This window comes from Quercus suber, unplaced genomic scaffold (assembly GCF_002906115.3).
Source record: "Quercus suber isolate HL8 unplaced genomic scaffold, Cork oak 2.0 scaffold_135, whole genome shotgun sequence".
Classification (NCBI taxonomy): Eukaryota; Viridiplantae; Streptophyta; class Magnoliopsida; order Fagales; family Fagaceae; genus Quercus; species Quercus suber.
In genome coordinates this window covers 710,422-722,635 of record NW_027069597.1, presented here as the reverse complement: position 1 = coordinate 722,635, position 12,214 = coordinate 710,422, and the positions used below count along the sequence as shown (strand labels likewise).

Sequence of the window (12,214 nt, the reverse complement as noted above, 5' to 3'; positions counted from 1 at the left end):
GAAATAGGAAAAAAAAAATTGTGGCAATGCTATTGCTGAAAATGAGAGGAAATAAATAAATATATAAAATAATGGTTGTCGAAATCTGGGGAGGAATTAAAAAAAAATGCTATGTCCACAATATTTTTACAACATGTTCACAACAAATCATATGTAATTAGTTATTATTAGTTCAAATTTGAATTTAACACTGAGATTACTTTTTTAATCCAATAATAACAATTTGCCACTTAAAATTTGTTGTAAAAATATTGTAAAAATTGTGTGCACATATCATTTCTAAAAATTAAAAAAAAAAAAGGTGGAATGGATCTGTGGCAATGACATTGCCGAAATAGGAGGGGAAACCACTTTTTTTTTTTTTTGTTTTAGAAATGATATGTGCACACAATTTTTACAATATTTTTAAAACAAATTTTAAGTGGCAGATTGTTATTGTTGGATTAAAAAAGTAATCTCAGTGTTAAATTCAAATTTGAACTAATAATAACTAATCACCTATGATTTGTTGTGAAAATATTGTAAAAATATTGTAGACATAGCATTTTTTTTTAATTCCTCCCCAAATTTGGGCAACCATTATTTTATTTATTTATTTCCTCCCATTTTCGGCAATGGCATTGCCACAGTTGGTTTTTAGTCAGCAGGAATTTTGGTAATGTGATTACCGAAAATCAAAATTTTCTCTCTCCCTCTTTTTCTCTTTCTCTCTCATACTTTTGTTGAATTTCGGCAACACCGTTGCCGAAATTCACTCTCTTTTCTCAATTCCCTAAATAACTTAGAACAATGCTTATAACGCAAATAAACTTCGAATTTAGTAATATTCAGCCAAAAGACAGTGTAGGTGTAGGCGTAAGTGTAAGGAGTTTTTTGGCTGAATAGTGTTGAATTTTGGGTTTATTTGTGTTATGGACACTGTTCTAAGTTATTTAGGGAATTGAGAAAAGAGAATGAATTTCAGCAACGTTGTTGCCGAAATTCTAACAAAAGTATGAGAGAGAAAGAAAAAAGATGGGAGAGAGAAAAACTCCCAAACACTTTGTGTATGGAAAAATGTCAATTATGCTTACAAGGCTCTCTGCACATTGAGCGGAGTTAAGACTCTTAGCACAAAATGCTCTTATCACATTAATACGGCTCTTAGCACAAAATGTTATATTTAAATACTCATTTTACATTATTATTTGATGTGAGACTTTACCATTGGACTATCTAATCATTGATTCACCATATATCTCACATTATTATGAACATATCTTTAAATGCTCTGAATTTTTTTATATAAAAAATACTCCTAAAATTTATGGGTTATGCATGGAAAAAAAAGTGAATATTAGACGGAGGAAATTAGATGTGTTTGTACAAAATTATAAAGATATACCGATAGTTAAAATTTACACAAAATTTTAAATTTTGTTTAAATATAGGGATTGGGGATATTTCAAAAAAGCCATGGCCCATGGGGGCCGTTCTCCCTCCCCACTCCCACCGCCCATGTCTGGTCAGACAATTATACTGAAGGATAATTTGGATTGACATTATAATTAACAAAAATAAAAAATCCATCGACGTTTGAGCAAAGTTGAGAAGGTAGGAAATGAAGAGGTATTCCATTTAATTAACACTTTTACAAGAAACTAAGCAAAGTTATAGCATTGAACTAGATTGCAGACTCTCCTGCGCTTGACACAATAATTATCTTATGTATCAAGTAAATGTATCATGTCTCTCACAACAGCATATGTGCGCTACAAAATTCAGAATCTAAAATATTGTGCAAAAGATGATGCATATGTAAGAATTTTTATTTTAATTTTTTTAAAATCTAGGTTGTTTCTTTTAATGCTCTCTCTTTCTCTCTGTCGTTTTTTGTGAATATTGCAGAAGAAATAATAATTTCAAATAGCCCAAAGTTCGTGGGGAACTGTCATTGGCAAGTGCCAAGGGATTGTCTAAGCTGTTTGCATATTTGCATCAAATTGGATCAAGCACTAATTGGAAAATGCTTTATTGGGAAGTGCTACTGCGTCAAGTTTAATGCAGTTAGCAACATAAGCTTACAATAAATAAGAGGAAGATTATGCTTCTCTCTCTCTCTCTCTCAAACTTTTATTCTTTGTAGTTAGAAAACTGAGTAATAAACAACTAGGCGAACAACAAAGAACGATAGCAATTTATGACTTACAGCAAAGAAAGAGTATACCCAAATTATTTGGGTACAATTCCAAAAGTAAATTGGAAAAAGCACAGTGTATCGAGTTTAAATACCATTCGATTCTTAAAAAAGAAAAAAAAAAGAAAAAAAAAAAGGACTTTAGATGCCATTCAATGGAACTTTTGAAACACTCCAATAAACTAAAGATATCATGGAAGATGATTTTAACTTTATTTTGGAATATATATAAAAAATAAAATGGAATAAATGTCATAAATGTGTTCATGCATTAGCACATGACTACTTAAGTTTGTATGGATTAAGATCCTCTTGAGTTCTTAGTATAACAGAGTTCTTAAAATCTCATCCATTCATTTTGAAATGAGTAGATTAGATTTTATGACGTAATCAAATTGTATAAAAATGTTGACAATGATTATTTTGACATCTATTTAAATTGTTGATGATGTGGCAACATTCAATATACTTATCTCAAAATAGATTGATAGGATTTTAGAAACTCTATGGTAGAATTTTCCTAAGAACTTGGGAGGATTTTAATTCATCGCTTAACTTACTATTAGCCAAAAAAGCAAAAGGTATCACTTAACTTACCACCACTTGAGTATCCACCTCTTGGATTTTCCCTTTATTTATGTAGAACCCTTCTTGAGTAGACAATATTAATGATTGGTTTAATTTCTCTCCCTTTTTAAGTATCCTTTTATCATATACGAAAGAAATGATCAGTAATATAGAGTTGCCGAAGTTGTAGTTTCAAATGCAATCTTGCATTTCACATTTAAAAAAAAAAAAAAAAAAAAATCTTATTTTGTCATTTTTACAATGCGTTATCAACGAAGCTCAGACCAAATGTAAAAGAAAGTAGTCTTCCCTTTGTTCTTCATCATCATGGAAATCAATCTATTGTGAGCATCCCCAAGGCATGGTCCATGTAGCAAACCCTTAACTAGACGAACTAATTGACCCCTACATAGAGGTATAACTTGACCGTGAATCTAGGGTAAGATACGGACATGATAAGGTATTAAGCAGTCAATCAATTTAATCAACGAATAGGCTTCCACTTGTATCTCCTAGATATGTTTTAATAAAGGGTCCCCCTAAACAGGATCCCTCCTAAGCATGCATAACATCATTAGATAAATAAATTGGATAAAAAGCAATCAATGAAAAGCCAAATAAGTTGATGCCATGTTTACCACCCGCTTGACCCTGGGCTGAATGTCACGTGCTTTAAGCATGAAAGAGATACAAATTTTCCCCAGAAGTCACCACCAAAATGAAAATTTTGTCCCATAGTTTCTTATTTTTGGCATTAGATTAGAAGAGATAAGATACGAGATAGAGAGGGATGTGGTGAGCCGGTGATGATAAAGAAGTAGATGGAAACATTCTCTTGAAAGGTTTGGTTGCTGACTCTTCCACTGCACCATTTGCAGTTCTACCAATTAAACTTGACTAAACATCTGAAAGTAACAAACTTAAATCTTAATATCTTTCACAATTGGTGTAATCTACCAAGTTCACGCGTTCTTCCTATGAGGATGTTGTAGAGGAGAGAATCCATTTCCATGACTACTTTTGAAACTCCCCTATCCCTTAGTGACTGGCACAGTGGCATGAATAGGTTGCTGGCTTCAAAGAAAATTATAGTATTAGCATGAACCTATATTCCTTGTTTCATACACATTAAAACCACTATTCAAGAGTAGAAATTGATACAACGATTATTATATCACACTTCCATGACAAACCATAACTCAAAGGTGTATATTTTTTCTTTTTTGGCTGGATAACCGAAGGTGTAAACTAACTAGCAAGTACTGAACCCCATATTCTGAGCCCACAAGCCCCAGATCTCATACATCTAAAAGTGCTTTAAGTACCCAAAATTCAATCATTCACCATAAAGGAAAATGACTCTTAGTACAGGCAAATAATACTTTCTCCATTGCTGGCTCAACCTCACTGCAAGTGCAATCCATGGGGAAAATTACACAAAATTCTTTATCAACATATTTAACATGAAAACATACAGTTACATTAATGAGCAAAAAATTGTACAACTAAAAAAAAAAAAAAAAAAAACCGTTTTACATAAGAATGATAGTATGCTTGTACCTTTCTCAGCTCTTTGGCCAAGACAATATACCCCAATTCTGCAAATAATGATTCAGCAATTCTCCAAGAAGAATACATTACTCATGCTATACTGCAAAACATTGATGAGATCAAGCATGTTGAGCCAGGACGTCAACACTCAAACTGACTTTTAGGTCCTTGATCTTTATCCACCTCCATGATGAATAACAGGTGAAGCGGGTATGCTAATTGACCTATGGCTCATGAATAGGATTATTGGGCTTAATCAAATAATCCAAGGAAAAACCAGGATTGAGGGAACATACAGTTCAAGCTGCATTAACTCTATCCACTATCAGCTTCCGATTGTTCTTCCTCAATATCTTTAATGCTTTGAACTATATCAGCGACTTTTTTGGATATGTGTTCTGTGTGTTGTTCCAAATCTTTCAAAATCATGTTTAATTGATCTTCATATGCAGCACATCGTCGCTTACACTTTTGCTTCTCATTATACAACTCAAGGGACAGCTCACGGATTCTCTTATCTTTCTCATCCTGCAAAAAAGGTGAATAATTGGGTTTGCTACATATGACATTGCAATGGATAAAGCATTACTGATAAATCAAGAAACAACAAATTTAAAACCCTGGACATAAGAAATAGCATAAATATCCAGTCCAGTTGAAGATGGAATTCACACTGAGCATGTACAAGATTCAATCTACTTTCAGTGATTCCTGCTAATTGTGACATATTAATTCACATTGGGGGTTTGAGTCCTTGTGTGTAGTTCAGAGGGTTTCATTGTATTTCAATACCCTGTGATTGGACAATATTTCAGTTAAGTCTCTTGAGTTTCTACTTGACCAACGAACCTCGAAAATTTAAAATTACTTCAATACCACCCAATTGTTAGCCTCAAATTCAATCTACTTTCAGTGATTCCTGCTAGTTGTGACATATTAATTCACATTGGGGGTTTGAGTCCTTGTGTGTAGTTCAGAGGGTTTTATTGTATTTCAATACCCTGTGATTGGACAATATTTCAGTTAAGTCTCTTGAGTTTCTACTTGACCAAAGAACCTCGAAAGTTTAAAATTACTTCAATACCACCCAATTGTTAGCCTCAATTAAATAGAGGAATCCAACTTAAGCATGTGACTTTTTCATCTTTTATTTATTTATTTTTTTTTTGGGGGGGGGGGGGGTATTAAATTTTTGTCAAAAGATATGTAAAACAAACCAGGCAAGCCATTTTAGCATCAAGATTTAGATTAAATTTTTGAGTGTAGACCAGACAATGGCAAACCCACTTCCAAAACCCAAATTCAATCATTGAGTTTTCCTATGATGGAGCTTCAAATGTAAACATAATAAAATTAGTCAAAACCATAACTATGGCCTTCATATAGGTCTTGGCTGTAATTGGTTGTAATGACCAACACACAGCAAGATCAGGCTTGACACTCCCTGTGCATGGTAATAAATTAATAATCTTACCACTGTAACTCATTCAAAAAACATGGATCAGCAAATCAACTGCAATAATATTGTATCAAGTATAGTCAGATACTAAGAAATCAATCTCAAACTCCTCACTGAGTGCTTTTGGGATCCCTTCCAGGGAAATTTACCAGGACTCAATAGTTTCTTGAGTTCAAGTAGTGATAATATTATAAATATCAATCTCAAACATACCTCACTAACTAAGTGCTTTCCTGATCCCCGCCATGGGACTTTACTGGGACTCATTAGTTTATGATTATGCTCTTTCACAAATTTGGTGACAACCCACTTCACTCCATCCCTTAAAGCTAGCCTTATCATTGCCTGACAGCCCTCTCGGGTAACAGGGGGTGGAGGAAGAACTCTGTCTTTTCTATAAACATACTTTTTTGCACGAAAGCCTTCTTTTGAACAAACAAAATCTTGACCAATAACTTGATTGTTCACTCGAGAACGACGGTTATGGTGTATACGTACAGTGAAACCAGTGCGCCTACCATAGGTAACATAAAATTCTCTAGCTTCATCTCTTGAATTGAACTCCATGCCTATGTATGGTTCTAAAGCTTCTGCATTCATAGGTAAATCTCCAACAGATTGATCCGACACCCTGTCATCTTCACCTACACACATGTTTAAGTTGTTTGGAAGCCCATCTTCTATCCTTATATGCTTCTCATATGTTTCAGCTTGCAAATCTAGGTCACTGTCATCTAAGTCAAATCCCTGATGAGGTTCATTATCCATCATCCTCCTACAGTAGAAATCAAAAGGGTCATTCTAAATGTAATATCAAGCCGCCCACACAAGAAAAATCTAGAGAAAAATTGCATTCAACATGTAAACCTAGCTACACTTTTACTACTGTTAATTTCTTGATCCTCATTTATTCTGAAAAAAAAAATGTTTTTAAAAATCAGTGCTCAGTTCTTTCTGCTCCAACAGCATATGTAATGATAATGAAGTTATGGGATGACAAAGGCATCAAGGTAATTTTTTGACAATGAAATGTTTCAATGATGTTTCATTGCACACAAATTTAAAAAAAAATTATTTAAAAAAAAAAAAAAGAAGAAGGAAGAGCCATAAGATAATTAGCATGACAGTAAAATGGTCATGGTAACATATTAAGCATGCAAGAAGAGAACCAAAGGATAGAAACTTATACAGGACAAGGAAACAATGAAAAACACATTGACAAATCACAAGTGATACTTCAAATTAGAATGTAAAAGACATCAGGAAAGTTATTGAGGATGATTTGTATACATTGATCTTTTAGATAGAATAAAGTAATAAATGATAAGATTTTGATTTAGTTATTATTGAAAATATGCAAAACTTATTAACGCTGAACCAACTATCCATTTTCCAATTACCTGAATTATATGACAAAATAAGGTTTCAATCATGAGTAGACCTCCACTAGTGGGACAAACAGAATTACTAAAATCGTCTCCAAATCTTATAAGACTTAAAGGGGCCATTTCAGGGCTAATTGGAAGCTAAGCAATTCTGGTATTAAGGGTTCAATGTAGCTATTGAGTATTGACACTAACCTACATGGTCATTGACTCATTTACAATTTCCACCCTAACCCACAATTATTTTTGCAATATCAACACCTTAATTCAAGATTAACTTGCAATGCCCACCCCAATGTCTAATATCAGTATTAAAATGAAAAATTTAGTAAGGTCCATTTGGGTGAATATTACAAATTAATTTTGATACATTAGTGCACACTACTACATAAACCAGCCCACTAATTTGGTAATTTCAACACTAATCTTGACTGGTAAACTGATCTCCAATCTGGGTATTGAATATATATTGATCACACAAATTTATAGTTTAGGATGGACATTACAAATAATCCTATAGTTTATGGTGGATGGTTACAATAAACCCCGGTATCAAAAAGTAACTTTTTTTTCAACTCAAATTATGTTTTGCCAAAAAAAAATGGTGATTTTCTTTTGGGAATAAGAAATAACTAATACATATCTTGGGCAAGATTAGAAAGTCAGCCCATTAAGGAAAAGAAAAAAGAGTGTGCCATTCATAGAAGAAGAAGAAAACAAAAACTGCTATTTGAGTTGCTGAACTCACCGAGTGGAAAGGGCAAGTCCTAGATCGAGATTGAAGTGTGCATGGTGGAAAGAAGCAGAGGAGTTTTGAGGTGGTTCTTCTGACTTCTGACTTTTGTCTTTCTATGTTCTGTTCTTGTCTTGCTCGATCTGCTTCTTCTTCATCTATGTTGGGGAGTTTGGTTTCGTTTGTTTTTGCACAGAGAGAGAGAGAGAAGTGGTGGGGCCAAGTCCGAGCTCGACGGTGTGGGGCCCACGGTGGAGAAAGTGAGTGTACGGACACGAAGGTTGTTTGTTTTGTGTTTGTGTGTGTGCGCGTGTGATAGTGAAAGGCTAGTTGATGTTATCCGTCGTTTTGTTGTGTGTGTGGTCCAGTCGCCAACAAAGTGCGTTGATATTATTAAAATTCCTCTATTTGTGCGTGTGTGTGTGTTTTTTTGTTTGTCTTTGGCCAAGCAAGCCAGAGAAAATTAAAAACAGGTTAAATTGCTGACTACGCTTTGAGAGTGATCGAGGATCCTTTGTCAGGAGGGTTTGAGCAATGTTATTTGTAATTTTTTGAGATATGTGTAAGTAAAAAAGTATGTAAAAATATGTGTAATGTTATTTAAAAACTAAAAATATGTTGTTTAGATAATCTACTAAACAGAGTCAGAATTTACAGCGTGAAATTTTATTATGTTACTTAGTTTGAGTTTGGTTCCAGTTTAAAAAATCAGTTTATTTTTACTATTATTTATAAGTCTCACTATACTTTGGGTCTCATTATACTATTTCAGCTAATTTTTATCTTTATCTAAAATACTTTCAGCAAAAAGTTTTCAGTTTCAGCAAAATAAGCGGATCTCAAATAGACCCTTAGTGTGCGTTTGGGTTAGGATGAAAAATTAAAATTATTTCACTATTCAGCTTATTTTTGCTACTATTCATAGTCCAACTACACTTTTTGGCACTATTCATGGACCCACTGTACTATTTTAACTAACTTTTACCTTTATCTACAATACTTTCAACAATAATTTTTCAGTTTTAACAAAATAAGTAGTATTCAAATACACCCTTAATATAGATTTTTTGTTAAATGATCCAATAAAATGATGTGAAGCTTTTTTATTATGCCATACCATGTTCAATTTTTTAATTTTTTTAGGCAACAAAATAATTTGGCATAATTTCAATGAATAAATTAAACTCACATGGCAAGTTTACGTGGAACTACGGAAAATATATGGATAGAGTTATAGAGGGGCTGTTGATACAAATAGAATAAATTTTTAGAGGTTAAATTCAAATTTTAAAACTTCAGGGAGTAAAATCCAAACATACTTAAACTTTAGGGGGTGTAATTTGTAATATACCGTAAAAAATAAGGTAAAATAAAAATATCAACTAACATTTTTAACAAAAATAAAATTGAGGAAACCTATATAATTGGTGTAGTTCATAATTTTCCCCTTAAACTTAAAAATCGAGCAATTTTTCTCTTAAGTTTTGGAAATAAGCAAGCACCCCAATTCAGTTAAACCTTAATCAAATCTTTTGATTCCTGAAATATTTTATTGTGTAATGTCTAAAATACCCTAACTTAATATTAAAATCAAGTGAGTCAATCTCGTACCAAAGGCTATACCGATTTGACCAGTGAAACGATATATTTTGGTACCAGTTAATACCGGTGTACCGTTTCGGGTTTACCGTTATTTATATATATATATATATATATCTGTGTGCGTGTGTGTGTGTTATAATATATATAAAAGTTTACTATAAAACATTACCTCAATTCAGAACAAATTATTCATGGTTTTAGGACTTTAGCACCAATTAAAAGAAAAAAAAAAACACAATATAAAAAATAGAAAGTTTAATTGTTCATTGCATAATAAAAAAACAAATAATACTAATAAGTTAATGCAAATAAGTTACCATTCTGCCGTTACAAAAATTCAAAAATTAACCAAAAAAAAAGACTTTTTTCTGTACTACCTGGTACCTGCAGGTAATGCCCAAAATCGGCTAGTATTTAAACCGATATGAAATGTTGGTGTTTTGATACCGGTTTACGTACCGGTACAGTATTGACCACCTTAATTAAAATTTCTAAAAATATGTTTGTCATCTTTTCACCACCCCACCACCACCATCGCACTTACAACCGCAATTCCTCAATTTTCAAGGATTCAAAATGACGCATTTTTCACGTATCCTCCATTATGACTGTTTGTGTGTGATTTCTGAGTTTGAAATTTGAAAATGTACCCATGATTTCTTTTTACTTTGTATTAGATTAGTAGTCTAGTAGTAGTAAACAACTAAACATCAATGATATGTGGTCTTGTTTGTTTCGCTTTCTATTGTGTTTTTGTTACTCTTCACCACCCTATAATGCACTATTTTTTTTGTGTCTCACCCGATCTAAATAAAGTCCTTAAAGTCAACTTAAACGCAATAACCAATGTGAGAGTGTGTGCCATGGAACAACCTCAGCTGCTTATTGTTTGTGTCGAGATTCAAGGATTCACGATGGTGGTGATTCCAAGGTAGTCAATACCGTACTGGTCATACCGGTATGTATACCGGTATTGAAACATCAACGTTTCGTACCGGTTTAAATACCGGCCATACTAGCCAATTTCGGGCAATTCCAGTCGATACAGAAAAAGTTTTTTATTTTATTTTTTATTTTTAAGTTTTGTAATTTTTGAATTTTTGTTAAGACAGAATGGTAACTTTTTTGCATTAACTTATTAGTATTTTTTTTGTTTTTTTAGTATGCAATGGTAACTTTTAAGCTTTCTATTTTTTATATTGTGTTTTTTTTTTCTTTTAATTGATACTAAAGTCTAAAACCATGAATAATTAGTTCTGAATTGAGGAAATGTTTTATGGTAAACTTTTATATTTATTATAATACACACACACACACACACACATATATATATATATATATATTTATAAATATAAAAAATAGTGGTAAACCCGAAATGGTACACCGGTATTGATCGGTATCCGAAATATATCGTATCGCTGGCCAAACCGGTATAGCCTCCAGTACGGTATTGACTCCCTCAGGTGATTGTGGAAGCAACATAGGGAGGACATGAGTTTTTGTTTGAAAGAGGCAGAGGAGGGTGAGAGGTCGTAAATGCGGTCATGGTCCATTTGTGGTGGTGGTTGTGGTGAAAAGAAGAAAGGGCTAATTTTAGGATTTTAATATACTAATTGGAGGTATTTTAGACACTGCACAATGAAATATTTTAGAAATCAAAAGATTTCGTTAGATTTTAACTGAGAAAGCAATAGTAAGGGGGCATTTGCTCATTTCCAAAACTTAAGGGAGAAATTGGTCGGTTTTAAAGTTTAGAAGAAAATTTGTGAACTATCTCAAAGATAAGGGGCAAAAATGCTTTTCCTCTTTTGCTCAAACATATATGTATATTTTTAAATTATATGATTTATAATTATTAAAATGCATGCTCCACCTAACATATCAATGAAGATTTCTTCAATTGGGTTTAAAGAAATTAGATACATTTCAATATGATTACTACTTTTTTTGCATTTAATTTTTTTCTAATCTGAGTGGCGTCACTTTTATTGATTTTTTTCTTCAGTTGGGTTTAAAAGCATTAAGCCCATTTCAAAATTATTAATTTTTTAATGACTATTTTAATATGATTATATATTAAGCCGTGTGGCTGTCACTTTTATTGATTTTATGTAGCATCTCATCCACTGATTGAATAAGTAGTTTCTTGAATTTCAAGTCAGTTGTGGAAAAACATTAGGTAGAGCAAACGAAAGCTAACCTTTTGAATTTTTTATGCTCAAATATGTTTTGTAATGGTTGGTTTGGACTTTTTGGACCTCTGCAGTTCTTAGATGAAAGAAATGTTTGTTAGGAATTAGGAGGGCTAGACATTAGACTGTAGAAAGAATCGACAGAGGAATAAATAAGAAAGTAGCAAGGCAATTCCGCCTTTCCGATGTTTGTTCCATCGAAAAAAATTATCATGTCACTCTCTTTCAAATGTTTTGTTATGACCAATCATTCAAGACTACTTGTTCTAATACCATAATAAATTATCAATTGTGTAAAAAACTTTAATTGTTAAGAAATAATTAATTTAATTATTTAACTATTATTCTAACAAATAAAATATATCATTTGAATGAATTCCCCTCATATCACATTTTCTAGATCAATTTCAATCAATTTTGCAGCTATAAATTTACGAAAGAACCATTTCTAAAAATGTTGTTGCCCATGCATTTGCAGCCAAATTTATTTTAAAAGATCTAATCAGGGCACCTAATTCAAATGCAAATTAATCAAATAGAAAAGCTATC

The 12,214-nt window shown here is 32.5% G+C and overlaps 1 protein-coding gene across 1 annotated transcript; it reads right to left on the bottom strand.

Annotated features, from left to right (window-relative positions):
- Positions 1 to 4,109: 4,109 nt before the first annotated feature.
- LOC112004197 (protein FAR1-RELATED SEQUENCE 5) lies at positions 4,110 to 8,133 on the bottom strand. Its single transcript, XM_024036433.2, has 3 exons — positions 7,887 to 8,133; positions 5,967 to 6,528; positions 4,110 to 4,822 (listed from the first exon to the last, which is right to left on the bottom strand). Exons 2-3 carry the CDS (start codon positions 6,522 to 6,524, stop codon positions 4,610 to 4,612), a joined length of 771 nt encoding a protein of 256 aa, XP_023892201.2. The 5' UTR covers positions 6,525 to 6,528; positions 7,887 to 8,133; the 3' UTR covers positions 4,110 to 4,609.
- Between the last annotated feature and the right edge of the window lie 4,081 nt (positions 8,134 to 12,214).

Excerpts from the sequence above, each read along its gene's own strand:
- LOC112004197 (XM_024036433.2), bottom strand. The coding sequence starts at position 6,524 with ATGATGGATAATGAACCTCATCAGGGATTTGACTTAGATGACAGTGAC. Across the intron at positions 4,823-5,966 it reads GAAAGCACTTAGTTAGTGAG|GATGAGAAAGATAAGAGAAT; the intron begins GTATGTTTGAGA and ends CCTTTTTTGCAG.